A 27,883-nucleotide genomic window follows, 5' to 3' on the forward strand; every position below is an offset into this window, starting at 1 on the left:
ATAAAAGTATATTGACTATTACCAATTCTGAATAAGGATAATCTGGATGGATAAAAGGGTGTTTTTTTTTGCTCCACCACTTAGAATGTCCAAATCTCTTTTATGATATGCAGCACGGCCCTCCAGACTATCGGTAGATGTCGAATCAACAGTCCCGGGCCAATTCCGCACATGCAGGGCTTTGATAGACGCCTGTCGTGCTAGAACATAAAACTGGCTTGTTTCCGAGTACATTCACTTTATTAAATGGTGGTAGCTTGAAGCTCCTCGTCAGTGAAATAAGCCTTCAAGGCATATCAATCAATATGGAGATGAATTACAATGAGGGTGTGAGTTTACCTCGGTAGTACTATTAATGTAATTGATGCCAGTAAAACTGATTGCTTACTTTCTATAGGCTCTTCATCAGTAGGTACCTCTACCTTGTGCGTGGCATTGCTTTGCTAAAAAAAATGGTTTGCCCTTAGGATTGAGGAGGAGCTTGGTACAACCATCTATCCAGGCACAGAGATCATGGCCGATGTGGGCGCACATCACTTTGTCAAGTCCTCATCAAAATCTGATAGAGTGCTGGTGCCCCAGCCATCACAAGATCCTCATGATCCATTGGTTAGTCCGAAACTTGTCCATTGGTGTCTTCTATAGACTGACACAATTTAGAATTGGAGTCGCTTCTGGAAAATGAGCGCAATGGCCATATCTACAGCGACATCATTCAGTCAGGGTCTGGGTCCCCTAGCATTAGCACCTATGTTTCCACAGTTAATGGAGGCCTTCAATTCGGATCTCGCGAGTGTAGTCCAGTTCACGGGTGTTTGTATTCTTGTGTTGGGGTTTAGCAATTTCTTCTGGTGAGTCATGTCAACTCGAAAGTAATAATAATGCAACTGAACTAAGCTTTCTGCTGGGGCTTCACAGGATTCCTATTCAAACGTCCTACGGTCGACGGCCCGTCTTAATCTTCTCGACCCTCATCTGCCTCGTGAGCAATATCTGGCGTGCAGAGGCACAGTCGTACGGAAGTTACATGGGTGCTTGTGTACTAAACGGCTTTGGTGCTGGCCCTGCTGAGGTATTTGCGAGTGATTATCCAGGGGGAGTATTGCCTCTAACAACCTTATAAAACAGACATCGCAACCCGAGATTATCACAGATATCATGTTTTTACACGAACGTGGAGCCTATAATACTCTCTACTTCACGGCATATTTTGGGTCGCTCATGGTAAGGAGCTTTTTTTTTTTTCTTGGTCTCACAAACATGATGGAAACTGATGAAACTGACGCCTTCACCTCATAACTTTAGGTCGGGCCGATAATTGCAGGTCCTATGGCGGAACATGTTGGCTGGCGCAGCTTCTTTTGGTTAAACGTCGGAATTCTTGGCCTCGTACTCCTACTACAGATATTCCTCTTTCCCGAGACCAAATGGCATCGGACCCGCCCTGTTGAGACACATGAGAGCCAAAGTGCAGTGCAGAAAACGAACTGCGAGTCTGAAAAGCCGATCGAGGTTCTACAGCACGAGAATATCGAGGTGGAAGAGGCTTCTGAACGAGATCCATACTTGCATCGAGGATCCCCTTCAAAACAGCAGTTCAAGTTATGGCAACTTGACGGTAATAATCTGAAGACCGTGTTTATCAGCTTTTGGATTCCATGGAAAATGCTGGCTTTCCCCATTGTCGAACTATCCGCCTTTGTCGTGTCTTGGTCTGCTAGTGTCTTTTTGACATTGAATCTCACACAAAGTCAGGCATTTGCAGAACCTCCATACAACTTCAACAGTCAGACCATTGGCTTTTTCAACTTCGCCATTTTGATTGGAGCCTTCATTGGATTGGCAACTAATGGCCCATTTTCCGACTGGGTGTCCATGAAAGCAACTCGGAAGAACAAAGGTATTCGAGAGCCAGAGATGCGTTTGCCGGCCATGGCTGTCTATGTTGTGATCATGATCATTGGGAATTTTGTTGTCGCTTTTGGCTACGAGTATAAATGGGACTGGCGGGTAAGACTTCAGATGTAACTCTTGTCCGTGAGGATTCATTTGAATGCTGACCATCATAGGCAATTGTGATTATTGGATATACCGCAGCGGGCATTCAAGTGGCCGCTCTTCCCGCGATCACGAGTACATATGCTGTTGACAGCTATAAGCCTGTTGCTGGCTCGATCTTTGTATCCATCACGGTGAATAAGAATTTGTGGGGATATGGGTTCAGCAAATTCATCACGCCCTGGGTTGAGGAATCGGGATTTGTGAAACCGATCATGTTGAACATGTGCTTGTGTACGCTATGGTGTCTCTGCGCGATTCCGTTCTACTTCTACGGTAAGAAGTTTAGAGGATGGACAGCCAAGTCTGCTGTGCATAAGATGTAGATAGACATCAAGCCTGGAATCGAATTGAGATAACATATCCCAATATTGATCGTATTGCGCCAAGTCTTCGTTCGCTTTAGTGCTAACTCTCGAAAGTGGTATCATAATAAAAAGTGTCAAGATTAGATCAACCTTAAAAATGCTCAGTCATCGTCATCATCAGGGTCATAGAGGTCAAGGTCCAAAAGGCCCTTCGGTTTGGGTTTCGGCGCAGGCGCAGCTGTGGGTGCAGTGGTTGGTTGCGGTCGTGGAGGTTGAGCTGTAGCGGCAGTTGAACCAGCTTGGGCAGCAGCTTTGGCGGCCTCGTCTTGTCTCGTATCTGTTGTGGGAGCAGGAGCAGGAACCTCGGCGACCCCGAGACCCTCTGCTTCCCTGATCAATCGCTCCACTTCCTTCGCGGGGTCTTCGCCAGCTGCCAACTGGACCTGGCCCATCAATCCCATACGAATACGATCTTCCATTGGATATGGCACCATATATACCTCGCGGGTAACATTGGCCGAGTCATCCAGCCATTGTGTTGCATTTTTCGTTATTGAAGAAATAGGTTCTTTCCCCTCATCTGCAGTTGAATCACCATTCAAACCAGACATTTCCACATCCCTGTCCAGAAGCTGTCGGCGTGTTGCTTGCTGCTCGCCAGCTGCCCCATTCGCAGCATCGGCCGCAGCCTCATGATTATATTTGCTTATACGACGCGCAAAGTCGAGTAATAATCGGTAATCGATCTCCTTTCGCGAAATTCCTTTAGAGCCCCCAATTTTGTTCTCTTCGCCAATGTCCGAGTCGGAGTCTTCTTCCTCGTCTTCACAAGCTGTGCTGATTTCTTTGTCGAATTTCTCGAGATTGCTCACAATTCCTTGCACTTTGGCTCCCAGTTGCTCTGCTTCACTTCGTAGGTTCAAAATCCTCGCGTAATTCTCCTGATGTCGTCGGAGTGTTTCGATCGCGGACGTTAATGTGTCATCGGCGTCTAACAAGGCAATGGCCGCTGCTGGTGCTCCAGCAGCCGCGGGCGAATGTGTAAGTGTAGTCAAAAGCGCATTGAGTTTCGATTCGACGTCGGTCAAGGAGGACTGTACGATATTGTTCATTGTGGAGGCCGATCAAAGGGAAGCTCCTGTGGAGCAGAGTCGTGAGAAGCTGGCGAGATATTCGGGGAATCAAGATACGCTTTGCTGTGTCTACCAATAATAGTCGGCGATCGCGGTCACCCCTTGAGACACCTAAAAAGACGAGGAAGATTTGGGGGAATCACTGGAGAAGCGAAAGTTGTGAAGTGAAGCCGTCCAAAGCGGGTCGTGATATAGGTCACGTGACCGTTTGGAGTTGGCAGAAGAAGACAAAAGGACAATAAAAAAGTGAGGGAAAATATAGAGAAGTGAAGAAAAATGAAACGATTCAATTGGTTACATTTGGGTATAATAGGGTATTTGAAGGATATTACTTATGGCATTGGACTGAGTGGCTCATGAAAAAGTGGGGGATTCAAAGAAAAGAAGAGGGGGGGAAAACAATCCAACTTCTTATTTATTTTCTTCAAGGCCCAGTCAGCTTGAAATTCACCATGGAAGCCAGCAAAGAGGTATCAGCAGAGCTCATTCAGTTGGGTACAAATATTGTGATACAAGCTCCATTGTCTCGATGTGGGCGAGGACCAGGACTGATTCTGCTACGACCAGCATCGTATGAGGGATATCAGCAGCATAATACCAGTCTAGATCCTGAGCCTCGACAGAAATGGGCAGAAGAGAGTTTTGCGATTGCACAAGTTACGCTCGATTCTGGATTGAGTGATGATCAAGGAGCTATACAGAATCTGATTCAAGAGGCTCGAAAAGGGTTGGCTGATTTGGCGGAGTGTACGCAAGACGACCTCGCACTTCTTGGTAGATAGAAACCCACGAGACCCCGGATTGTTTGTATTATACAGAATCTAATATGTGACATAGTCTATGGGTCCAAAACAGACTATGCATCTCAGTTTGAGCTCGCTTTGAATGAGTCATTGGCCAACATTGGGAAGCCCACTGCATTGATTTGTTTTGATATCTGGGATATTGAATGCAAAGCACAGCTTATTCATGCTCCGGGCCCTGTCAAGCCTCCTCAGCATGAGAATCAAACCTACCATCAATATCCCGATGTCTCTTCCGCGGCCTTTGTGATCCCAGGCCATTCCGACTTCAAATATGCGACAGCAGGAGTGTCCCACACCCGTAGTCTCGCGTTTCTTAAGAAACACCTACGTGGACCATACTTTGATTTAGAAAGGATCTGGGAAGAGCACACTTACTTTGAGTTTGGTGACCGATCTGTGGAGAAGACCATGGCGACGATGGTACAGGAGCCATACGTGAATCATGTTCCCACGGTAAGTCATTTACCCCTTTGAGGATAGTTGGGATGCAAGGGATAATCCAGAAGGCTAACACGGCACGTCTGCGGGTGTATACGTACAGCTGACGGGAGGCATCGGCCGTGCACGATTGAGTCACTTTTACCTTCATCATTTTATTTTCAACAATCCGGATGACACGGAACTGGATTTAGTGAGTCGTACAGTTGGTGTCGACCGCGTGGTGGATGAGTTCATCTTCAGCTTCACTCATGTGAAGGAGGTTGACTGGCTGTGAGTCATACTCTTCTTGTTGACTTTGATTTTAATTCTATGTACACCCAGTGTCCACTTTATCTGACCATTGATTCGATTCCCAGAATACCGGGAATCCCGCCAACCGGCAAGCATTTACGCATTCCCTTCACCTCTGTAGTCAACATCCGAGGTGACCGCTTGTACCACGAGCACATCGCCTGGGATCAGGCGACTGTTTTGGTACAATTAGGGCTAATGCCTGAGTATCTTCCTTTTCCCTATGCACTTGCAGACGGCACGACTCCCGCACCAGGGAAACGATTTGAGTATCGTGTGCCAGCAGCTGGAGACGAGGCTGCTCGGAAATTACAGAATGGATATTCGGTATCTTCGAACGAGATGTTTGAATATAAGATTCGCGAGGTGGATGATCAGTGAGAGGCAAGAAAAAGATAAGCATCAAAATAAGACAAAAAAGGAACAGTGTCCGGAGTAAGAATAGCGAACCAAGTTGGTATTCTTAACGTAGCATGACCAAGGACCAAAATGGACTTCGACCTCCAGTTATCCAGTCCTGATGTCTTTAATATGCACTTAATGTGGATCTTAGGGCAGTCTTGGGCTCCACAAGAAAGGTGACTGTACATCTAGAACGGCTTTGTGGGAATTCGATTCGTACAAATCTCACCGCAACAGGAAGCATGACACGGTTGATTTTTTTCGTTTGGCTCGCACTGATGGACTAATTGAAGTTTAATTTTTAGGCCCCCGGATATCTTTCAATCCTCAGGCTGTGGTGATGTGTGATATAATTGCTTCTTCTATAGTGCAGCCATCCACTAAGCATATCCCTTGCAAGAACTTCCATATTCATCATGACCCAGCCAACACTCTATTTTGCATGGCAATAAATGTATTTCTATCCATGAAATAACATCTTCAAGGATTAAATAGATAATTTAAATAAAATTCGAGAATAAATCCTCGGATCGCCGGATTTGTTTGACGTCATCGAATGCGGCCGAGGAATGTTGGCTGGACGAAGTTGGATTGACCGCTGGTTACACTAGGTTTTCCCTCATAAATTTTAATCAGAGATTTACTATGTACATACAACTTGCACTGTTGTACTGTATGCTGTCGATATCTCCAATACTCCACTCGTTTATGCATGTAGATTGGTCTCTTTCGTTGGGTCACTCGGACGGGCCGGGTGCATCTCCACTGCGGGCACAGATGGATCCTGATGTCATTTTGGAGGGCAGAGTTCAAATAGATTGAAAGGTACAAGAGAGATGTGCCTGAGAGAAAGAGAAAAGTTGAACATAAAAAAAAAACGAGTTGTGCTGTGTGGTACGGTGTTGTGGTCTTTTCCCTCCACACAAAGCCCAAGTCTGCAAAGCTGTTGATATGAATCTCATTCTCATTCTGGCTTTGGTCTCCCTTTGTTGGGCAGCTCTACCTGTTGTAGACCTGGGATATGAGTTGCATCGAGCAAATGCATTGAGCGTGGGTTTTGATTCTCTCAAAATAAGCGAAGAGTCTACTAGCTAATGAAGTGAATAGAGCTCCAATGGACTGTATAATTTCAGCAATATCCGCTATGCAGCTCCTCCACTAGATGACTTGCGCTTTCGAGCTCCAGTCTGGCCCAAGCCCAACCGGTCGCAAATTCAAGACGGCTCGACTGGTCGAGTATGCCCTCAAGCATTGCCAACTTGGGAAGAAGAGCTTCAGCCTAGCTTTCTTCTCAGTGTACTCACTGGGAAGCAATTCAACCAGTCAACTGATCTCTCGGCTTATCCGTACATCCCGGATAAGTTGGACCCTCGGACGACCGAGGATTGCCTCTTTTTGGATGTCGTCGTACCTCAAGAGATATTCCATCGGGCTCAAAAAAAGAAGGGAGAGTTGGTTGCGAAGAAGAATCTTGCTCCGGTGATGGTTTGGATCTACGGAGGTGGCTTTGCAGAAGGTGACAAGAGTCTGTATAATCCAGCAGGAATGATGCAACAGAGTAAAGCTCGAGGAGAAGAAATGGTATATGTAGCGTTAAACTATCGGGTAAGTCTAAAAAGCCTCTCTCTCTGGGCTCGGGTAAACCTTTCTTTTATTATTTCTATTCTTCTTTTCGCTGAAACTCGGTTCAGTTAGGCGCCTTTGGCTGGCTGGCTGGGAGCAGCCTCACTGCAAACGGCACTGCCAATGCTGGTCTCTATGATCAACGCCTAGCCCTAAAATGGGTACAGAAGAATATTCATCTTTTTGGAGGAGATCCTTCTCGTATTACTGTCATGGGTGAATCGGCTGGAGGTGCTTCTATCATGCACCAAATCACAGCTTTTGGTGGTAAGAATGGATCGGCTCCATTTCACCAAGCAATTCTCCAAAGTCCAGCATGGGATCCGATTGTATCTCCCACCCAGCAGGAAGATACTCTGCAGCAATTTTTGGGGATTTTGAATGTGAGTTCGGTTGAGGAAGCACGCCGTCTCCCCTCATCGACCCTGATCGCTGGAAATGCGTATCAGATCGGTACCAAGGGCTACTATGGTAACTTTGTCTATGGTCCCGTTGTGGATGACAAGTTTGCGCCGAGATTGCCAGGGCAACTTCTGTTATCGGGGGATTTTGACCGCAACATTAGTGTGATGGTTGGTCATAATACCAACGAGGGTATCGCATTCCTGAATCCCAATGCGACCAAGAGCAATTTCCTTCCAACTCTTCTAAAACAGATCTTACCCACCATTTCGAATAATGTGACTCGGTACGTTACCGATGTCCTTTATCCCGCCCGATTTGACGGCAAATGGGGCTATACCAGCCCTCTTGCCCGTGCAGAGCTCATCCTCTCCGACGTCGCCATCACTTGTAATACCGATTATCTGAATCGGGCATATGATAACCAGACATATGCCTATCAGTTCAGCATTCCGCCCGGGTTACACGGACAGGACGTGCTATACACTTTCTTCCACAATGGTACCAGCACAATCTCCTCGGATATGGCGTCGGTCACCAACGCGACGGTGGCTCATGCGATGCAAGACTGGTTTGTCAGTTTTACGTATGCAGGGGTTCCAAGATCGTCACGTACACCAGTGTTTCCTCGACATGGAGAGCGAGGACAACTCATGAACATTGGAAATGACACCATTGTGCCCATGCGCGATATGACCAATAATCCGCGCTGTCGATTCTGGCAGTCTGCTCCCTATTCTTAATGGCTAATGTGAATTGATTATGAGTGACTTAATTTACGGTGAAGCTGTACATGCAAATATGTACATAGACACAATTTGGGTGGTCGAGTTAGTGATGAATGAACGATTTCAATTGAATTACTGTAAATATGGGGTTGCCGATTTTCCGACCACGATCGCGATCACAGCCCAGTATAAATCGTGGATGCTCGGTATTATCTCGTACTAACTACGGAGTATTACATTCATAGATAAGCACTGGCAAGGAATCGGCGCTATAGATGCTCGACCTGGCCCTGCCACATGGTGAGCATGCAATGCAGGGTAATGTGACAAGTGGTGGGAATCTACAATGTACTTACATAGTATGTGCATCGTACTCTTACTCTGTATGGATGAAATAGATCATTAATTTCTCGAAATTTACGTAGTTGGACACTCAATATACTACATTAGTTAGTGTCTGTATGATGTGCAAGATTTTGCGAAACTGGCGCAATTTCATAGTACAATCATGTTTACCGGGGGAAGCCCTAACGATCGGCTCAAGATCCCTCTATATCCTATCGGCTGGAAGTGCCCACCCAGATACGATGTCTCGGAAGCCCCGCGAATGTAGCTCGAAGCTGCAGACTCGGCATGCATGCGAAAAAGCTCGGCGTGCAGCTTCAAATGTGCGCGGGATTGAAAAGGGGTACAAGAGAGGAGAAGGCATACCAATTGATACAATTGATTATACAGATTAAACCCGGTGAAAAATATCATTTGGAATAATCAAGCAAATAGTACGAAATATTATGCTCGCTCTAAGTTTAGAAGTGTTCGGCTACAGCTGTATTAGCCTGTTCATACATAGTAGTTGTAAAACAGCCCTCTCGGCAAGGAGGTTCCAGCGTCAGCAGCGCCGTGTCGATCCCAAATGACAGGCTTTTTTTTTTTTCTGTTTAGACTCAATTCATTCCGAGAAGGTCGTAGCCAAGCTGTTAGTCTCGTTTGAACCAGTCCAAAAATACATTTCAGTCCCCGCCAAACTTCCCACTTTGGACCCTTTTCGTCTCCATTTTTGGACCCTCCCCAATCATCAATCGTCTAGCCTCGCAACGAAAAGCTTGCTCGGTCACTTTAAAGTAGGAGAAAAATTACAGCCCGAAGGGTCCATTACATACAGTAGAAACACAATCCATTCCGAAATGTGTACACCCTCGGAGAACCTTATATGAATGGGGCCAGACTACTCCGTAATTAGACCTATAACCGTCCCATGTCTCGCTGAAAATGTGGTGATAGGCACCCACATTTCACTATTGAAGAACAAAAAAAAAAAAAGGTAGTCCTCACAATTCTGATCAGAAGAATAATAAGGGTGTCACATCTCTGTTCCCCTCGCAGCCTTGTCTAAGGCTTAGTTCCATCTTAAAAAAAGAAAGCCCCCGGGGCCATTTTGACTGCGCCTTCTTTTGTCGCCCCCAAAACCCTCGGGATTTTTTTTTCTACTTTTCTACTTTTATTTACTCTCCTTCGCATCTTTCATTCTTTTTTTTTCTTTTATTCTTTTATTACAATCATTGTCATTATTATTTCTCGCCATCATGAAATTTCTCTGGACATCACTTTGCATTGTTGGTGCGATTGCATCGGCCATTCCCTACACTTCAGCCCACGAGGTTCATCTACCATATCTTCCGTCGTTGGAGCCCGAGAATCCAACCAATACTTATCTTGTGAGTGGAATAAATTGGTATCTGAATATCATCATCACTGACATATATTTCATATGTTTAGTCCATAAAATGGACCATCAAAGATGGTTCGCTCTATGCCAATAATGACCAAATCTTCCCTCCTGTCATGTCGATGCAAATGCATGCACCACTCTATGACAGCGACCACAAAGTTGCCCTTGAGGAGGAAGATATTCACTTGTATTATTCTCTCAATGCCCGTCCTATTCCAGCCAGCGATATTGGGGCCCTGCATGATATTCTGCGAATTAATGTCGAATTAATCGATAAAGAAGGCCGCCCTGTCACTCCCCATGCTGTGGCTGTTGATCTGCTCGATTCCCCCGATGGAACTCATCGTATCACACGAATTCGATTGGACTCGCCTCGCAGCCTTCGCAGGCCCAAGCCTTGGCAAATGAAATTCTGGAAGACTCAGGTTAACACTCTCTTGAATCACCATCAGCCAGAATTATCCTCTTCTTCCACCAATTCCCCTCAATCATCGACACCAAAACTTCAATCAACCCAAAACAAGGGAACTACCAAGTCATCTTCTAATCACCAACCCGAATCCACATCCACACCTGAGAATGAGTCCCAGGTTGGGTATATGTTCTCCCCCTACGGATCTACTTACATTGTGTCCAACAACGGGGGCCACCATCGCGGTCACCATCATCCCCACCACCACGGTCAAGACTCGTTCATGCGCCTTGTTCGCCCGGTCATTCTCCCTGCTATGATGGGAATTGGGGCTGGACTACTGGCCTGTTTAGTTGGCTTCTGTGTTGGTCATCTTGTTATTTCCCTCGCTACACGGCTGGGATTTTACAAGAGGGGCTCACAGAATCGAGACTCTCGCTCCAGCCTGGCCTGTCTTGAGGAGGGAAACCATAGCGAAAAGGCTCATCTCATGATCCCTGAGATCCACCTGACAGAGCCCGATGTATAGTATGATTATCGGTTGATTCGTCGGATTCATATACATATTCTTTCTTAGGCGCGGCGCTGGAGGGTGGGGAATTTCTTTTCATCCATTTTGGAGTTCTTTTTTACGATATCAACTCGCGAAACAGCATCTTTTCCTTATGTTTATAATATTGCATTTCTTAGATATAGACCTACCTCCCTTATTCAAACTACGAGATTTGCATCTATCAAATGATTCAATACTGTGCCTATACTAGTGCCTTTCGGGAAGTACCAACCTCTTATCAACCACATCCACACAAGTTAGTTCTATGCTTCAGGCCGGCTGGCCCAATGGCAAGGCGCTTGACTACGAATCAAGAGATTGCAGGTTCGACCCCTGCGTCGGTCAACTTTTTGTCCCATGCGTGGAGTATAAAATCGTGGAATCTCCATGGAGACAAATTTTTTTTTTCATCATCCTTCGGCCCGGTTAGACCGGAGACCCACAAACGCATCCAACGGAATTCACTAGCCTGTGGATGTTTCACCGATGTTAAGCCTTGTACGATGTGCAACATGGCCAATTATAGAATCGGTGAAATGCTTATTTGGTATGGCCCGGTACGTACATATCATATGGTACAATACATAGCCCGTATCGAGAGGGCTACAGTTTTGTGGGATACTCTAGCGTGGAGTTTTCTGGTCAAATCGCTGTACTTCCGAGATACGCTGATCGATACTCTCTAGGGCTGGGCTCTAGGTAGGTTTATATCTTTGCTAAATTATTATCACGAACGACTGGTCAGTGATAGTAAGGCAGTTATGGTCAGCTACATGTACTGTACTACCAGTGAATGTCTTACTGTGTACAGATTGAATATATAGATAGTTACCTAACTAACTATACAGGTATATACCTCTACAGATATAGGTAACTATATCTGGGGGCTGTATGCCAATGTCTAGCTCCGGTCTCTAGGAACCACCTCGAACTGTAGCCTGTTATCCGTATCCTTCTTCGGTTGCCAGTCACATTCTTCGCTAAATGGTTCCACAAGAAACTGTAATCTGAAACGCATTACCCCGTCGAGTTGATGGCAGCTGTCAATTGGTGAATCCTGCTGCCTGTCGTCTTCTCAATCTGAACGGGATCCGCGGAGACCGCAAAAAGTGCAGTAACTAACCAGTAAGTATAAAAGTCGGTCGGTATCAAAGTGACCAGAATTTGTCTGCCTAATATAATATAACCTTAAACTAAATTGCCTATCTACGAACTACCTAGTATGTACATACATAGTAAATGAGCAATTTAAATTCAAGGTTATATCTTGATGTCGTCGGCTATTCGTATGGTGCACTATTAATACCAGGCACTAGTCTCAAGCAGAGACTAGGCGATCATATAAAAATATACAAGCATCATAGTTGAGTCTTCAAGGGTGTAGTATTTACTACTAATAATACCACTAAATACACTCATGTATAAACCAACCTTGAGAAGTTCAACTAGTAGAAAACTAGGGCTTCCAAAGGTGCGATGCGAACAGACCCATGTAAATGCTGATCGGCAGTAGTATCGATCATTAAATCCTCAGTATGGATTGTGCAGATTGTATTCCACCCTGAGCCCACCTTTTAGAAAACTCCCTTCAATCCACCCTGCTGTACACCACCCCAAATGACGAATTTAGGCTCGAAACCTTTGCCTGCCTTATCAGCAAGGCTGATCTCTTGATCCTTCGACAAAAGCACAACATTCTCGGGATATAACTTGCCCAACACTGCCAAGGCTACGAGGGGGGCTTTCAACTGGAATGACATGGACTCCCCCATTCTTTGCAGTCAAAAGACTGGCGTCAGTCGTCTGCAGAATACTCATGGCGTCGTGGATGATCACAGAATCTCTAGAATTGCTGGAAGCACTGCTCTCTGTCGTCTTATCGATCAAAAATTCTTTCGCGATGTATGAATATCGATGGCCGCGAGAAATTTGGCCAACGTCAACAGCTACGCATTTTTTATTGACCGAACCAAAGCGAAGTTCCAAACGTGAGGGCTTGCCAGCTTTGGAGCCATCCACGAAAGCAAGTGAAGCAGCTTGTCCCACCTGCGTCTCTGGATCAGGGAAGCTAGAAAGCTCGGAGACTGCAGTATCAGCACCAGAGGGAATCTCCGCACGAGGGGCCGAATAATAATCGTCGAACTGATAGTCGAGCACAACGTTTGTGTCATTTTGATTGACTTTCACAGGGACGTACTGCAGCAAATGCAAAGGAGTTGGACCACCGGACAGAAAAGCAGGTAGAATAGTGCCATGCCCATACTGAAAGCCATATCCTACGCTTTCGGAATCGACAAGGTCTGGCGCAAGTAGTGCCTTGGCAAAATTGACGACGTTTCGTTGCGTGGTATGCCTGGTTAAGAGATCAGCTAGGAATGAACTTCGAGCTGATTCGAGATGGCGTATTCCTCTTGATTTGCGACCGACAGGAATCAGAACATCCTGATAATTCTGAAACGGTAAAAGTGCATCGCGTAGTAGCACCATTTGATGCATATACTCGTTGAATAACTGCATCAGTTGGGGCTGGCTGCGGTCGCCAAACATAAGATCCACATTGGATGGAGTGAGCAGATGGCCCTCGCAAGGGCTGCGAAGTTGGAGGTCTACATGGACCGACTTCCCACCGTTGACTTTTTCAATTCCTCGAGCCCACTGGACCAGAGTCTTGCCGATGCGAGTAGCCTGGTCATTGATCTCTCGCCGCGATATATCAAGAGGTTCATTCAGACGGAGCGTGGCCTCGCGAGTATCAGTAGCCAAATTGGCAGCGACATTATCTAACAAGCGAGAGCGAGCTGGCTTGCTTCCGATGGGATCATCGCCGAGATGGAATACAACAGTGTCGAGGAGAGGCGCGAACCCCTCGACTAATTGCATGGGTGTGTAGACTCCAGCTCGCAGACCCCAGGCCTTCTTGAATAGCTGTGTATCATGAATACCACCGTCCGCAGGGATAATATCAGTATGGCCGAAGATAGGACATATTAAATTTTGTAGACGATGAAGGCTGGAAGTACTCATGGCAGCTAGTCGAGTTATCATAATAAGACAAAAGAAAGATAGAAGGATGGATGGGGAATAACCGTGGATGGCAGTTCTCATTAAGTGATTCGCTTTATCGCATTTGAGTCTTCATTTCATCCCTTCTTATACATTGGCAGACAATCCGATTTTCAACATGGCGGAATTTAATGGCTTCTCGAAGCCGCGGAGTTTCGTGGTCGTGACCGTCCAACTCCGTAGAAGACAACGAGGACTGGCTAATCTTACCGGAGTTGAGGGAGAAGATTATAAATCTAGGTAAACAAATCATTGGTTGATGTCAGGAGGTAGAGCACTGCTCAGGTAAATTGATGTAAAGCACACAGAATGATCAAACTGCGTAGCTCATCGGAGCCACCAACTCCGACGGTATTTTGAACCAGTAGTGTTTGTAAATAATCTCGTGAATAACTCTCAAGAACATCTTTCAGAGTCATGCGGCCCAGAGTTAGATTGAATACCGTCGATAAATCTTCCCTCGATGCAGAGTACTGTTCGACAAAATCCATCGTGAGATCCCACTCCATCTCCGTACGCGCTGTCCACAACGCATGACTGCAGGGAAGTGGCATATTCAAAATAAAGTCGTCATTTAAAGGCTCATAATATGGGGAAGGTGAGCTACTCTGTGGATTGCAATGACCAAGGTAATAGATAATATTAGCCAAGAAGATTGTGCGCCGTGTGGTCTCCTCCACAGCCCATTGTTCCCACTTCCGGGGTTTTGGACGAGCAGGCGATATCCGATCAGTGACCGAGTCTTGGAGATAGGAAGTAATCAAAGATCGGGTCATTTTGGCCAGAAAAGGGGCCTTCAAGCCTTGGGAGTATGACTTTTGCTTCCACTCCTCTCCTTTACGAATCTCACCATGTAGTGTGCGCAGCTCCAGGATTCCATAGATAAGCATCGCATGCAAAGCATCCCACTGCTGCATGCACGTGTACGTAGGGAAAGTCTGGATTAGTCTTTGGCGTTCCACTTCCATCGCTTGTCGAGCGAAGCGACTCCCGTCGATCGTCTCCATCGCACTCCCGCAGCAGATCGCCATCGAGGTCCGCGCGAGCGTCGTCATATCCGGCACATCCTGTTCATAGAGAGTACGATGTAGTAACGGTGAGATAAAATCATCTCGGAGAAGACATTTTGGATATTGTTCCACCACGTGAATGAGATCCCCTAAGGCATGCTGCACGACGGGGATATTGACGTCCAAATCCCCTAGGCTTGTTTCTGGGAAATCCAATAAGGGTGGTAGTACATCTCCGAAACCATCAGCCGGGGGAAAATTCAAGTTAATTGCCCCTTGCGTGGCGGGCTGCAGCACGGGAGGTTGGACGGGAATGAAGTTAGGGGTTGCCAACGGTGGAGAGGAGACATTCAAATTGCTTGGGCCTTCATGTACATGTGCTTCAGAGGCAGCAGCAGAGGTATAAACACAAGAAATATCCCGGTCGATACATCGCGCACATGGACGAGCATAGCTGCATTTAGCCTTTGCTTGAACACACGCGTTGCAGGCTTTGCGTCGCGTCGATATTTTGGGTCGAAGACAGCGCCTCCTGTGGCGCTGGAGGAGGTCGTCTAGCTGATTAGATTAGTTGTGGAGATGTGATATTCATCGGTCGGAGTCACCTACGGCGCTGATACGTTTTCAAGCAAGATGTACATTCATAATCTCCAGGCATGGTTGATATCTTGGAGGTGGATAGAATCTTACAACAGACGAGGCTCTGACAGGATGGTATGTAGTAATGACACAAAAGGACTACGAATGGCGCAATATCAAAATCAAAACTTTACTTTAACATCAAGTGTTGAGGAAGTACAATATTCTAAGAGTTCCTTGGAGTGAACAGTAACTGATTGATGTACATACTCTGTATAACTAGTTACTGCACTTTGTATAGAAGTGGAATAATCCATCACGCTCCACCAACCCATCTGATCCCGAGGTCAAATCTCTCTACGGAGTAAGTCCACTCAAAACAAAACCAAACAAAAGAAGCAAACTAAAATATCATATCACACAGCCACTTGAAAAAATTCAGCCACACTAGCGGTGACGCCGAGATTCAATAGTGGCGATCGGACGACCTTCTCCATCGAACTAGCCAAGGGTCGGTTGCTGATCACCCTGCCTTGATTCTGTTTCTCTTTGCCGGAGTTCATTTCGGGGTTGAAAATTGTGCCCGATTAATATACTATGTAGGACCGAGATTTGATTTTTCCTTTATTTTATTGCTTGCTTCTATGTACCATTCACATCTCATGATCTTCTAGTAGCGCAGTCCTCCGTCCTCCGCGTTCTCCGTAGATATCATCGTCATGGTCCACTTGGCTAGCTACGTTGCAGCCTACAATTTTAATCCTCAGACTTATGTACTCCGTACTCCGTACAGAGTATAATAATACACTTCGCTTCGGGGTACAGATAGTTCCAATCACAGCCCGAGAAAGTCCCAGCTTCCCCCGGTTTGCCCGGGAAATACATATTAAACTCGAAAAAAAAGCCCCAATACGAAGCTCGCATCTCCACCAGCCCATAACCTTGGGCGACCAATGATCGGTTCATCCCCACTTTAAACTCCGTCATGGAATTCAAATTGAATTTCAGATAAATCGATAGTGGCTTATCCAACCTCCTTTAGGGTTAAAAGGGACCTTGGACAAATCGGACGAGCCTATGAGGATCGACGTCGAGGTTAGGCATACCAGACGATCAATCCCCAATCGAGATGTTGAGATCTGAGATTGACCTTTCCTGTACTCCGTACATACTCTGTAGAAAATGGGAATTGGCTGGTCTGTGGTACAGGGCTAATCCTTGTCATGTCCTTGCAACCTGATGACTTCATGAAATGCGTCAGGAACCATCCCATCCTCGCAGGTTGCCTGTTCCCCTGTGGCTTGAAATGTATTCCACCCACGTTGGCCAAGTCATACCTTAATGCAGGATGATGCAGCTCACCGCAGGGCATCACCAAAAAAGAAAAAAGAAAGTAAAAAATAGAGAAGGAAAAGGAAGGTGAAAATTTAACAAGCAAACAAAAACACGATGCATCGTGCCGGGCAACTCGCACGGCCGATCCCATTTGGTCGTGGAGACGCGATCGTGGACCTTCGGTACTTACTAGACGCTGCTAGTGCTGCTCAATTACCTCAAAGGTAAAATGATTGTTTGGTTCGCAGCTCAGATTTGATCCAGGTTCTTCTCTATAAAAGACCCTGTGCCGAGCCTGGCTCTACCCGATTCTCCCTTTTTTTGTTTCCCAACCTCTTGACTTCCTCTATCCTCCTTTCCCTCCCTTCCATTCTCCCATATCTATCTATCTTTATATCATACCCATCAAGATGAAGTCCTTCTCTCCCGTTGCTCTGGCCCTTCTGGCCGCTGTCGGTCTGGTCGCTGCCGCTGACCCTTCTGCCTCTGAGTGCGCTGTAAGTTGGATATTGCCAAATCAGATACACCATCATATTTCATGATTGCAGATGCTAATATGATATTGTACTAGACCATGTGTGTCAACAACATGAACGACAAGGCCACCGAGTTGAACTGCAAGTCTGGCGATATGGAGTGCCTGTGTAAGAGCGAGAACTACTCCTTTGGTATTCGTGATTGCACCAAGGAGGCCTGCCCCAGCGATGATGCTGAGAAGGTGTTGAAGATGGCCCTCGCCAAGTGCCCTAGTATGTTTCATCCCCCTTGCTTGGATTCTGAAACATGTCACTGACTTATTTCCTAGACGGCTCTTCTGGCTCTGGCTCTGGATCTGGGTCCGGATCATCTGGCTCTAGCACCAGCTCTGGCTCTGGCTCTGGCTCCGACTCTTCCTCCACCGAAACCGGCAAGGGAAGTGGCAGTGGCAGCGGCAGCGGCAGCGAATCGACCGCCACTGGCACTGGCGCTGGCGCTGGCGCCGGATCTAACTCTGGATCCATGACTGCCACTGGCAGCGGCAGCGACAGCACTGGTACCAACACTGGATCTATGACCGGCTCCAAGACTGATTCCATGAGCGGTAGCGGTATGGGCAGCGGCAGCGCTACTGTAAGTACCCGGGAGCTACCTCCAACCCTAAATATCATCATGTTGGACATCCCTTACTGATCATGTTCCAATAGGCAACTGCTACTGGCACTGATGCCACTGGCTCCAATGCTTCCACCATGATGACCACAACCACCACCGGCTCTGGCTCTAGCTCTACCGAGACTGGCTCTAACTCCAGCTCTGGCTCTGGCTCTGGCTCTGGCTCTAGCACTGAGTCTGGCAGCGGTAGCGGCTCTGGCTCCAGCACTGGCTCCGACAGTGCCCCCGCAACCAGCACCGGAGCTGCTCACCCCATGGCCACCGTCGGCAGCGGCGCTGTTGGCGCAATGGGTCTTGCTGCCCTCCTGGTCCTCTAAGGGGAAACTGAATGATGGTGTGAAAGTGTAATTTTTGTTGATGGGAGTATCATCATAATGTTATTATTGCCATGAATATGGATACTAGTGATATGTACTAATGTCGATCGAAACGATCTAATGAAAGCCATGCTCCACAGGCACGTGCCTTAGCATGTGATTGTTGTATATTTCAATTCTGCTTCTGTAGCAATGAAGTACTATGAACAGTTCAGTATCACACGATAGACTAAACCACTATACTCGTTCTTCACCCCAATTTAGACGCTCGCATGGATCTCATTTCATGATGGCTTGCATTTCCTTTATCCCGCCGGAAAAGTGGCAGTTCTAAGCTGAGTTTCCCGTTCACCCGGATCGGCCTCCTCCGATGGGATGTGGAAGAGGAGTCTCGGTAACAGGCGATATCTAGAAGTATCTCAAGAGTTTCACCACAATGACTGTAGAATATATCCAAATGAACACAGTAGTAGATAGTGAGTGTATAGTCCAGTATTTGTGTAAATCAAGAGAATAAAAGCGTATAGATAGAATGATATCACCGGCAATGGGTTTCTCCGTCCTCCGAGCCGAGGCAATTCTCGACTTTCCGGGGAATTTCCAACTCGACCAACTTTCGGCTTCGGTCCGCTTTGGCTGGGCCGATCCTCTCCAAGTCTACCCTTCATTTTTCTATTCGGTCATCTTTACTCTTCATACTCTCTTCTTACACCTTCTATCTCTCTCCTGATTCAACCTTTCTTCTATTCCTCAACCACCTTTCCCTCCTCCCTCTACTGCTCTCTCCCTCTCCCCCTTCTCCCCTTTTATCCTCTCTTATAACCCCGGATTCTTAAGCTCCGAGCTCCCCCACCTACCACACAGTCGCCGTTTTCAAGATGTCAACCTCCACGGCACCTTCGCAGGAGATTAAGGATGAAGTCAAAGTTATTGAGAAGAAGGCTGTGAACCAGACCATTCAGCAGCTCCGCTCTTTGGCCGCTGGTGCTGCCGGTGGTCTTTGCGCTGTCGTCGTGGGACATCCCTTTGACCTTGTTAAGGTCCGCCTCCAGACCGCCGAGAAAGGTGTCTACTCAGGTGCCATGGATGTTGTGCGGAAGACAGTTGCCCGTGAGGGACTTGTACGGGTAAGGCGATTCACCGATTTCCTCAAATGAAAGACAGATCATTGACGAGCGCCTTAGGGAATGTATGCCGGTGTGTCTGCCCCGCTTGTGGGCGTGACTCCGATGTGTAAGTCAACCACCTTGAACAACTCAATGGCATCAGCAAGTGTCTCTGGGAGAAATAGGAGCTGATATATTCCTTTTCAATAGTCGCTGTTAGCTTCTGGGTATGACTTCTAATTTTTTTTTCCTTCAAAAAAAAAAAAATAAAGATCCTATTGCGGATCTTCATGTGATAGTCTAGTATATTCTAACATCATCTGTCAACAGGGTTATGATCTGGGCAAGACCCTGGTAAACAACCTCTCTACGGTACCCGTGGTGAACAACACCCCGCAGTACTCCATCGCCCAGATCTCCTCCGCTGGATTCTTCTCAGCCATCCCTATGACCCTCATCACCGCACCCTTCGAGCGCGTCAAGGTACTTTTGCAGATCCAGGGCCAAAAGACTCTCGCACCTGGCGAGAAGCCCAAGTACTCCGGTGGTATGGATGTGGTCCGCCAGCTCTATAAAGAAGGTGGTGTGCGCAGTGTGTTCCGGGGTAGCGCGATGACTCTGGCCCGTGACGGACCCGGCTCAGCTGCCTACTTTGCCGCATACGAGTATATCAAGCGATCATTGACCCCGAAGGATGCGAACGGCAACCTCACTGGCGAACTGTCCCTTCCTGCTGTTGTGGCTGCTGGTGGTGCCGCTGGTATCGCCATGTGGATTCCTGTCTTCCCCGTTGACACCATTAAGTCCCGTCTGCAGAGTGCCCCCGGTAAGCCCACCATCGGTGGAACCATTCGCTCTGTGTACGCCAGTGGTGGATACAAGGCCTTCTTCCCTGGATTTGGACCCGCTCTTGCTCGTGCTGTGCCCGCCAACGCGGCTACATTGTAAGCACTCCTCCTTTTTACGATGTATCAGGTCTAAGACCTAACTAACCATCTCTTCTCCAGCCTCGGTGTCGAGCTTGCCCACAAGGCTATGAACAAGTTCTTCGATTAGATACAGGGGGTTGAGTATCTGTGTATATATTTCCTATTTTCTTGTTGTTTCCTTTGCAGCGTTGATTTCCAGTCATCGGTCTACGGATCGGATACTCGTGACGGTCTCTGGGTTCGCCGATTGGCCCTCTTGGATACACTTCGTAAGCTTAGAGATATCCCTGGATGTTTGATCCTTCGGTCCAATTTTCTTTAGTATAGAATGTATTTGTTTTTGGGTATATGGAGTATCTCGAGTATATGATACCATGCATCGGATCAGATAAGCTTAGATCTGCTATCGTTCTACCAATCTTAGTCTGGGCGATCCAATATTTAATGAAAACTACCGGTACTACTTAAATGTTCCCCACTCGGTACTAGCAGTAGCACGTATTTAATATGATTCCAAGTGTTGTGGATGAGGTATACGAGTTTACATGGTATTATTTAGCGCCTTAAATAAAGCCCCGCCTGCTGCAGATACCAATCAGATTTCTTTTAAGCCTACATCAGAGACATCTTTGTTGTATTCGGTGAGTGCTGTATGGGCCTAGATTTTACTCACCATAATACTTGGCTTTCAGACCGTACAGTAAACGCGCTTTGACTCGTACTGCTGAATGTCTCGGATGCTCTCGGGAATTATGGATCCACTCGTTAGTCTCCTTTTGAGGCTCAAGTACTGCTGGCCCAGTATGTACTGGCCAATAGATCTTGCAAATGTCTTCGGCTATTAAGAAGGCGTTATGGCGCGAGAAGATGAGTGGTCATTGGGCACACGGACCACTGCGGCGTCATGGAAAGCCATTCAGGGAGAAGAAAAGAGAGAGAAGGGGAAAAAAGAGACTTTGAAAGGATGAAACGAGTTGGGTTGGGCGAATAGTCTAGTCATTTGGGGGCCGGAGGGGCAAATACCGATAATCAGGGGGGGTTCTATTCTGGGACTGTCTCCGACAGAGGGAGTCAGTATTTAATCAACAGTATATAATAGAATATAAAACAGTATTTACTATCAATTATAGAATATAATAGAATATAAATATAGAATATAATGTTTATAATGTATTATATAATCAACACTCAAAAAAAGAGGAAGTTCATCTGAGGCAACTGCGGCCCCAACCGGGTTAGCTCTGCGCCTGCCTACTTTGGCCTCAGCCTCAAAAGAATCCCCTCTTCTTCATTCTTTTTTCTTTTCTTCCACCCTCGTCTCTCTTTCATCTCTTTTCTTTTCTATACACACCTCTTCTCCATTTCACTTCCTTCAATATATCACCGCCCATCATGCCTGTCAGCGGTCATCTTGCCCGCCGCAGCGCTGAGTTCGTCGCGACTTTCCAGGATAAGCCGCAGATGAAGTTAGACATCTCCCCATGGTTGATCTTCTTGGTTCTGGGAGTCATCTTCATTTTTGGCCTCGCTGCTTTTGCTGTGAGTCTTTTCCTTCTTCTTGTTCTTTTTCTTCTATTATGATTCTATCTCCTGTCTAAATATTCATCACTGACTCCACTAGATTGAATACACTTACGGTTGCGTCGTTGCGACTTTAGCCGCTGTCGAGGACTCAAATCCGGATATCTACGTCCGCATCGACCAGCAGGACCCAACCAAGCCTTCCGGTCCAAATGACCCCGACTCTGAACTGGCCGGCGCGGCTCGTCCCAAGCCCATCACCAGCGGGTTGCGATCTACTACTAAGCACTTGCGCGCCCGTGCTGGCTTCTGGTCTCGCTTCCGAGGTCTCTCCATGTACTTCGCCTTTTTCTTCGCCGACGTCTTTCTATCTCTGATTTTCCCCGTCCCCACTGGTTCATTCTTCGGTCAATTCTTTGTTCAATTATTTATCAACATCCTTCTTTCGACCTGGCAGATGGCTTGGGTCCACATCGTCATCTCCGAACCCTCTCCCAAGCGCTTCTACCAGCGCATTCCCAGCTATCGTAAATGGATCCGCATCGCTCCGGCCGTGGCTTTCGAGACGGCCCTAACCTATGCCACTTTCTTCCTCCCTATGGCTGTCGCTCAGTTCGCCGGTTGGACTGATGTGACCGAGGACCCCAACCGCCCGGATGTGAATGCCCGGAAGGAACTCATTCGCTTCCTTTCCATCAGTGCTCTTCCCGCGATCCTTGCCCTGGCAGTCTCTGTGCCTGCTCGTGTCGTGTTCATCCGAGTGGCCGCTTCTATGCTGCCGGAGGAAGATGAGTCCATCGTTCCCTTTGACCGTTCGTTTGGTGGCAAGGTCCAGCCTGAGATTATTGGTGGCAGTGGCAAGATTGGCCTCATGGATGCCTGGACTACCTTCGACTGGAATGCTCGTGTTCGATTTGTCAAGGTGATAATCAAGACTGCATTAATGCAAGCCGGCGTACTGATTCTGGGTATGACCCTTGTTTTCGGTATTATGATCGGAGTTGGACCTAAGGGCCTGTCAATGTCGCCTGCTGATGGATCTGCCTAAATTCCGCATCCTCCAAGATGAGCTATTGTATCAAAATTTGCTCACGGAGTGTCAGTATTGGTATTGAAGAGAGTTGAAGGTGGAGCCACTGTTCTTGGTTGATGCATCCTTAACCCTCATTATATTAGTTCGCCTTTGGCTACTCATTTCTTTATACATAATAGCTTATATATATGTCAATGCTAGCTCATCCATCTCCTTTATACTCCTCTCTTCTCTTCCTATTTTGTAGTGCTCCATTCTCTACTTACTCTATCTATTGTCAAGCCAAGTTGAGGCTAACCTTATCCACTATCGAAGCCCCCGCTCTTCACCGCCTGCGTCGATTTTCCACCCCCTCAGAGCATTCACCAAGTTTCTCCTCAGGTCCTCAACTTCACTTCTTCAGTTCCTCGTTGATACTTAGTACTTAGTACTCAGAGTGATCTTTCAGGTTCCTCTCGTTGATTCTGTTCAACTCCTTTCCTCTCCTCCATCCCCCTCCCCTCATCCTTCAACCACGATGGCAACTACACCCGCTGGACGTATGCTCTCCCGGCAACTGCAACAAATGCAGTCCGATAAGGATATCCCCGGAATCAGTGTTGGTCTGGTAGATAGTAACGTCTTCGAATGGGAGGTTATGCTCATGATCTCGGACGATGTCAAATTATACGGTGGTATGTACTTCCCGCAAGCATTGCTGACTTAAGCCCCAGAAAGAACCCCTCACTGGGTAGTTAGGGATCTATAAATCCATGACTGAGAACCAAATATTTTTTTGATATCTATTTTCAGTAATTTGCTAACCTATTATAACTTCATTTAGGTGGTTTCTTCCGCGCTCGTCTCTCCTTCCCGCAAGAATACCCGCATATGCCACCGAAAATGAAGTTCGAATCGCCCCTCTTCCACCCAAACAGTAAGTGATCGGCCATTCTAAGTCTTCTTGAGGCTAGTTATGAATTTGCTTCTGTCAAAAATACATCTTCGACGGGGATCCTTTACGCTACAGAGCAGTTCGAATTTGCGTTCTAACAATCCACCTAGTCTATCCCAATGGCGAAGTGTGCATCTCCATCCTACACCCACCCGAGGAAGACAAGTACGGCTATGAGTCTGCCGCCGAGCGCTGGTCGCCTGTTCAGACCCCCGAGACAATTCTATTATCTGTGATTTCTATGCTCTCCAGTCCCAACGACGAGAGCCCGGCGAATGTGGAGGCCGCTCGGTTGTGGCGAGAGGATCCGGCAGAGTTTAAGAAGAGGGTTCGCCGGTGTGTGCGTGAAAGTCAAGGCGAGGAGTAGACCGGCTCTACTTCAAATTTAATTTCTATTTCTACGTCTTCTACCTTTTCTTTCTTCATTCTGTTATGGTTTTCTCATGGTGCATTTGGTTGGACATTTCGTTATATTTCCTTTCTTCCTCTCTTTTTTTTTTCGCTGCGTCTTGGTCCTGGTGTTTCCAGGTTTTGTTGTACTGGTGTGCTCTTATTGCATGATAGAGCGAGCGGTATTAAGACGACATGAAAGGTGGAAGGTATTATCTACATCCATTCTTGGACTGGGCATTTTCCGTCGTGGTATGGTTGGAGTTCAAGTATAGTCTGGCATAAAATTTATCTACTAGTATTTGATACTTTTGTTGTGAATCGGCTCTTACAAGAATGACAGGCCAAGCGTAGTGTGAAGAGAAAAGTCAAATATTTGGATGGAATGGCTGGGTCATTAGTAGTCATATACCCATTTATCAGGGCTTGATGAAATAGTTTGCATGCGGTGCGCTCAAAGTCTATTAGATGAAATGTAAAGGAATGTTTGAGATATTCGATAGAGCCGACTCATGCCAGTCACCCACGGTTCTTGTATCCCGTACGCATGGAAGGAAGGAAAAGGCCTGGGTGAAAGAGAGTAAAAGACAAGCAGGCCAAAGCAATCATCCTAGAACTGGTCAGTAAACGCTCCGGAGGGGCAAGTTTGGGACTAACTCACATTCCGTCCAGAACAAGGAACTCGTCTTCCTTTTGCATAAGGGGATTACCCCAGCCACCAGCCATCTCGGGAATACTAAAGCAAATGAATATTAGCATAGTAGATGACGAGATATTGTGCTGACACGTACCGATAAATGCATCTAATCAAAACCGTGAAATACGCAAAGATCTCAGCACCGAGAATGATTTGCATGCGACTGCGAGGAATAGAGGTGGTCGAGTCAAGAGCCTTCTCGCCGTCCAATCCATGACCGTGGCGGTTGACGGTCCAGAAGAAATGCAGCGCAACACAACCACAGACGGCCATGGTTGCAACCTGAAATGCGATACCGGCGATAATGATATCGTCACCTGCTTTCAGCATATCTTGGTCGGTATTTCCTGCCGCAGCAGCAACACCACCTCCTGCAGCCTGCAAAAGTAGCGATCCCACATCGCATCCGATGAAAATCCATGTAAAGAGACGTGGCTTGAGTTTGGAGTGCTGGGGGCCGAGAGCAAGGACAATATGTTTGAGAGTCAAGTAGATACCTGCGGCCACGAAGGTTGGAGCCAGTACCAGACACACAATCTGGAGTTTGAAGGCTGGTGCACTCCATGGATTATCATTCATCAAAACTCGTCCAATGTAGCCTGCCATTTCCATCAGAGCACCTATTCCGAGCGCAATCATGAATGTCCATGTCCGAAAATAGACACCCAGCCCGAGTTGACAAATTCCCAGAACACCAAAGAATACGGTGAAAAAGACATTACCACCGAAGTTAGGATAGTAGCCGTAGGTTGTTGCCTCCACGGGACAGTATTCGCTCACTTCGAAGCATTCAGCGTAGCTCGGCATGGCGAAGATGGGTGAGCAGTTGTCCGAGCAATTATGCTATAGTGGAAGAGGAAATGACAAGAAGAATAATTCACTCCCCGGTGCTGACTATGTATAAACCCCAAGAGCCCCAAGAACTCCAAGACCTCCAATCTCAACACGGTACGATGCTGACGGAAAGTATTTAAGATGTACCATCATTTCGCTTGCTTTGAACCCTCGGGGGCCGTCTGACGTGGAGAACAAGTAACAAGGAAAATGCGCCATGCCGCCGAGCAGTGGAGCCGCCAATATCAACGGCCGTCTAGAGAGAGATGATTATTGGCGGATCCAGTCTCTCGCATTCGTTCTCGTTCTCGTGCGCCACTTCGTTTCCAGACTCAACGCAAGATGTGATCCACTCCGGAGGATTCGTTTAGAGATAGACGAATCGGGGAAATGCAGATGCATGGCAAGTTTGAAAAACCCTGGTGGATCAAGTCAGTAGCATTGATCAGGGGCATTTCCTATACATACATACATATATGTCATGAATAAATCCGGAGTACTCCATATTGAACTGGTTTACAGGTTCACTCCTGACTGCTTCTCAAGAAGAGGTTGAAAAGAAGAAGTTCTCAAATGTTTGCGAATTTCCCAAAAAAGAAAAACACCATTCGGAGTTAACAAAACCAGGAAGGCGCAAAGGCCGAGCTGCAATGCCTCAAAACGGCAGGCGCATTCCTTCGACGCGATGTCACGTGGAAAGTGACTTCCCTTGGGGACTTTTTTGATATCAACTTGCATCTTCAACCTCAACCTCAAGCATAAATCGAATGCCCAATGCCGATGCGGGCTGGCTAGTAGTCTCATGGCTCCTCGTCGCACGCATACCAAGTCGCGCAATGGTTGTGATCAGTGTAAGCGGCGCCGCGTCAAGGTGAGTCTTGAGTCCGTACTACAAGAACTCCACTCTATCAATTCTCTTCCCCGCAAAAGTCCTGACAGCTGCAGTGCGACGAGAAAGGCCCTCCCTGCTCCAATTGTGTCTCAAGAGAGCTACAATGTACATATTTGAAAGCACCCCCACGGGAAAGCCAGTCGGGTACTTCTATCCCTGGCGCGACAGCTCGACCAAGCACATCTATATCGACTTGCGATCCTGCGACTCCTCGACCTTTCGCACCCATCAGTCCCGCCGCTTCCACTCCTTCGTCTATCTCCACAGTCCGAGATCTGGAGCTGATGCATCAGTTTTCCACCGATACTTTTCGGACTCTAAGTACGGGATCTTCTGAGTTTGAAGTCTGGCAGATCGCGATTCCACGTCTGGCCCTGCAATATGATTTCCTGATGAATGGGATATTGGCAGTCGCTTCGTTGCACATTGCTACAACCGTTGAAGCTCCGACATCCTTGGCTTATGTCGATACTGCCCTGCAATATCATAATCTCACCTTTGCACCATTCCGGGTCGCTATCGATAACCTCACCCCGCAAAACTGCGAGGCCGTCCTAGCGCAATCGATTGTTACCACCGTGATTGGCATTGCTCTCCCACGGGCGACAGGCGCGCGTGATGAAAGTGCGAACATGACTGAAAACATTGTCACGGTCTTTCAACTTTTACAAGGTGTTCGAAAGATCATTCACATTGGCCGTTCATGGATCAAATTAAACCTTTTTTCCAGTCAATCAAAAATGGGGCATTCGGATCTTACAGGGCTTGACGCAGAGACAACGGTAGCGCTCGATCGCTTGGTCAGGCTGAATGACGAAACTTTAGCCAGCATTGATACTGAGCAATATCGCATCAACAGTGATGTTCTCGCGCATCTCCGCCATTGCTTTACCTTATTCACTAATTATCAGGACCCGGGAAATGTGCTTGCATGGTTAGCTGCCGTGGACAAGGAGTTCGTGGACAATGTGCAGCGTCGGCAACCACTGGCTCTGCTTATCCTTATGCATTGGGGTGTCTTGTTAGGCGAGCTAGATGGTCAAAGATGGTGGGCTCGTGACTCTGGCCGGGCGTTAGTCTCGGAACTACTTCGCGTATTATATCCTGTTGATGCTCGCTGGGCCGATTCATTGATTTGGCCTCGAAAGAAGATGGGGCTGTGATTGATACGGAATCAAATTGACGACCGCGAAATATACGATGAA

At 47.1% G+C, this 27,883-nt stretch overlaps 13 protein-coding genes across 13 annotated transcripts; 9 read left to right on the top strand and 4 right to left on the bottom strand.

The window, feature by feature from the left end:
• Positions 1–305: 305 nt before the first annotated feature.
• Positions 306–2,384, top strand: N7469_006489 (putative MFS transporter; the record flags this gene model as incomplete). The annotated part of the gene is made up of 8 exons (XM_056645407.1): positions 306–329; positions 398–408; positions 468–609; positions 661–851; positions 919–1,072; positions 1,129–1,224; positions 1,306–2,010; positions 2,070–2,384. 8 exons carry the CDS (start codon positions 306–308, stop codon positions 2,382–2,384), a joined length of 1,638 nt encoding a protein of 545 aa, XP_056500645.1.
• Positions 2,385–2,527: 143 nt separating this feature from the next.
• N7469_006490 (uncharacterized protein) lies at positions 2,528–3,478 on the bottom strand (the record flags this gene model as incomplete). The annotated part of the gene is made up of 1 exon (XM_056645408.1): positions 2,528–3,478. One exon carries the CDS (start codon positions 3,476–3,478, stop codon positions 2,528–2,530), a length of 951 nt encoding a protein of 316 aa, XP_056500646.1.
• A 473-nt stretch (positions 3,479–3,951) lies between these two features.
• On the top strand, positions 3,952–5,418 carry N7469_006491 (uncharacterized protein; the record flags this gene model as incomplete). The annotated part of the gene is made up of 4 exons (XM_056645409.1): positions 3,952–4,273; positions 4,337–4,758; positions 4,847–5,016; positions 5,103–5,418. 4 exons carry the CDS (start codon positions 3,952–3,954, stop codon positions 5,416–5,418), a joined length of 1,230 nt encoding a protein of 409 aa, XP_056500647.1.
• Positions 5,419–6,375: 957 nt separating this feature from the next.
• On the top strand, positions 6,376–8,207 carry N7469_006492 (uncharacterized protein; the record flags this gene model as incomplete). The annotated part of the gene is made up of 3 exons (XM_056645410.1): positions 6,376–6,489; positions 6,547–7,044; positions 7,131–8,207. Coding segments are annotated over 3 exons (1,689 nt in total), but the record flags the coding sequence as incomplete, so codon positions are not given.
• A 1,568-nt stretch (positions 8,208–9,775) lies between these two features.
• Positions 9,776–10,862, top strand: N7469_006493 (uncharacterized protein; the record flags this gene model as incomplete). Its single annotated transcript, XM_056645411.1, has 2 exons — positions 9,776–9,907; positions 9,969–10,862. 2 exons carry the CDS (start codon positions 9,776–9,778, stop codon positions 10,860–10,862), a joined length of 1,026 nt encoding a protein of 341 aa, XP_056500649.1.
• Positions 10,863–12,539: 1,677 nt separating this feature from the next.
• N7469_006494 (uncharacterized protein) lies at positions 12,540–13,910 on the bottom strand (the record flags this gene model as incomplete). The annotated part of the gene is made up of 1 exon (XM_056645412.1): positions 12,540–13,910. One exon carries the CDS (start codon positions 13,908–13,910, stop codon positions 12,540–12,542), a length of 1,371 nt encoding a protein of 456 aa, XP_056500650.1.
• A 320-nt stretch (positions 13,911–14,230) lies between these two features.
• N7469_006495 (Zn(II)2Cys6 transcription factor domain-containing protein) lies at positions 14,231–15,617 on the bottom strand (the record flags this gene model as incomplete). The annotated part of the gene is made up of 2 exons (XM_056645413.1): positions 14,231–15,513; positions 15,569–15,617. The coding sequence occupies 2 exons, from the start codon at positions 15,615–15,617 to the stop codon at positions 14,231–14,233; spliced, it is 1,332 nt and encodes a 443-aa protein (XP_056500651.1).
• Positions 15,618–17,283: 1,666 nt separating this feature from the next.
• On the top strand, positions 17,284–18,342 carry N7469_006496 (CFEM domain-containing protein; the record flags this gene model as incomplete). Its single annotated transcript, XM_056645414.1, has 4 exons — positions 17,284–17,370; positions 17,445–17,622; positions 17,679–17,983; positions 18,058–18,342. The coding sequence occupies 4 exons, from the start codon at positions 17,284–17,286 to the stop codon at positions 18,340–18,342; spliced, it is 855 nt and encodes a 284-aa protein (XP_056500652.1).
• An 878-nt stretch (positions 18,343–19,220) lies between these two features.
• On the top strand, positions 19,221–20,504 carry N7469_006497 (carnitine:acyl carnitine antiporter; the record flags this gene model as incomplete). Its single annotated transcript, XM_056645415.1, has 5 exons — positions 19,221–19,469; positions 19,527–19,575; positions 19,659–19,675; positions 19,779–20,392; positions 20,456–20,504. The coding sequence occupies 5 exons, from the start codon at positions 19,221–19,223 to the stop codon at positions 20,502–20,504; spliced, it is 978 nt and encodes a 325-aa protein (XP_056500653.1).
• A 1,265-nt stretch (positions 20,505–21,769) lies between these two features.
• N7469_006498 (uncharacterized protein) lies at positions 21,770–22,946 on the top strand (the record flags this gene model as incomplete). The annotated part of the gene is made up of 2 exons (XM_056645416.1): positions 21,770–21,916; positions 21,999–22,946. 2 exons carry the CDS (start codon positions 21,770–21,772, stop codon positions 22,944–22,946), a joined length of 1,095 nt encoding a protein of 364 aa, XP_056500654.1.
• A 502-nt stretch (positions 22,947–23,448) lies between these two features.
• N7469_006499 (putative ubiquitin conjugating enzyme) lies at positions 23,449–24,232 on the top strand (the record flags this gene model as incomplete). The annotated part of the gene is made up of 3 exons (XM_056645417.1): positions 23,449–23,605; positions 23,755–23,847; positions 23,976–24,232. The coding sequence occupies 3 exons, from the start codon at positions 23,449–23,451 to the stop codon at positions 24,230–24,232; spliced, it is 507 nt and encodes a 168-aa protein (XP_056500655.1).
• Positions 24,233–24,774: 542 nt separating this feature from the next.
• Positions 24,775–25,759, bottom strand: N7469_006500 (RTA1 domain-containing protein; the record flags this gene model as incomplete). Its single annotated transcript, XM_056645418.1, has 3 exons — positions 24,775–24,865; positions 24,917–24,991; positions 25,047–25,759. 3 exons carry the CDS (start codon positions 25,757–25,759, stop codon positions 24,775–24,777), a joined length of 879 nt encoding a protein of 292 aa, XP_056500656.1.
• Positions 25,760–26,588: 829 nt separating this feature from the next.
• On the top strand, positions 26,589–27,841 carry N7469_006501 (Zn(II)2Cys6 transcription factor domain-containing protein; the record flags this gene model as incomplete). The annotated part of the gene is made up of 2 exons (XM_056645419.1): positions 26,589–26,657; positions 26,732–27,841. The coding sequence occupies 2 exons, from the start codon at positions 26,589–26,591 to the stop codon at positions 27,839–27,841; spliced, it is 1,179 nt and encodes a 392-aa protein (XP_056500657.1).
• Positions 27,842–27,883: the final 42 nt, after the last annotated feature.

The sequence above is a fragment of the Penicillium citrinum genome (assembly GCF_028827155.1).
Source record: "Penicillium citrinum strain IBT 23319 chromosome Unknown utg000005l:1.0-1900146.0:1.0-1900348.0, whole genome shotgun sequence".
In the NCBI taxonomy this organism is placed as follows: domain Eukaryota; kingdom Fungi; phylum Ascomycota; class Eurotiomycetes; order Eurotiales; family Aspergillaceae; genus Penicillium; species Penicillium citrinum.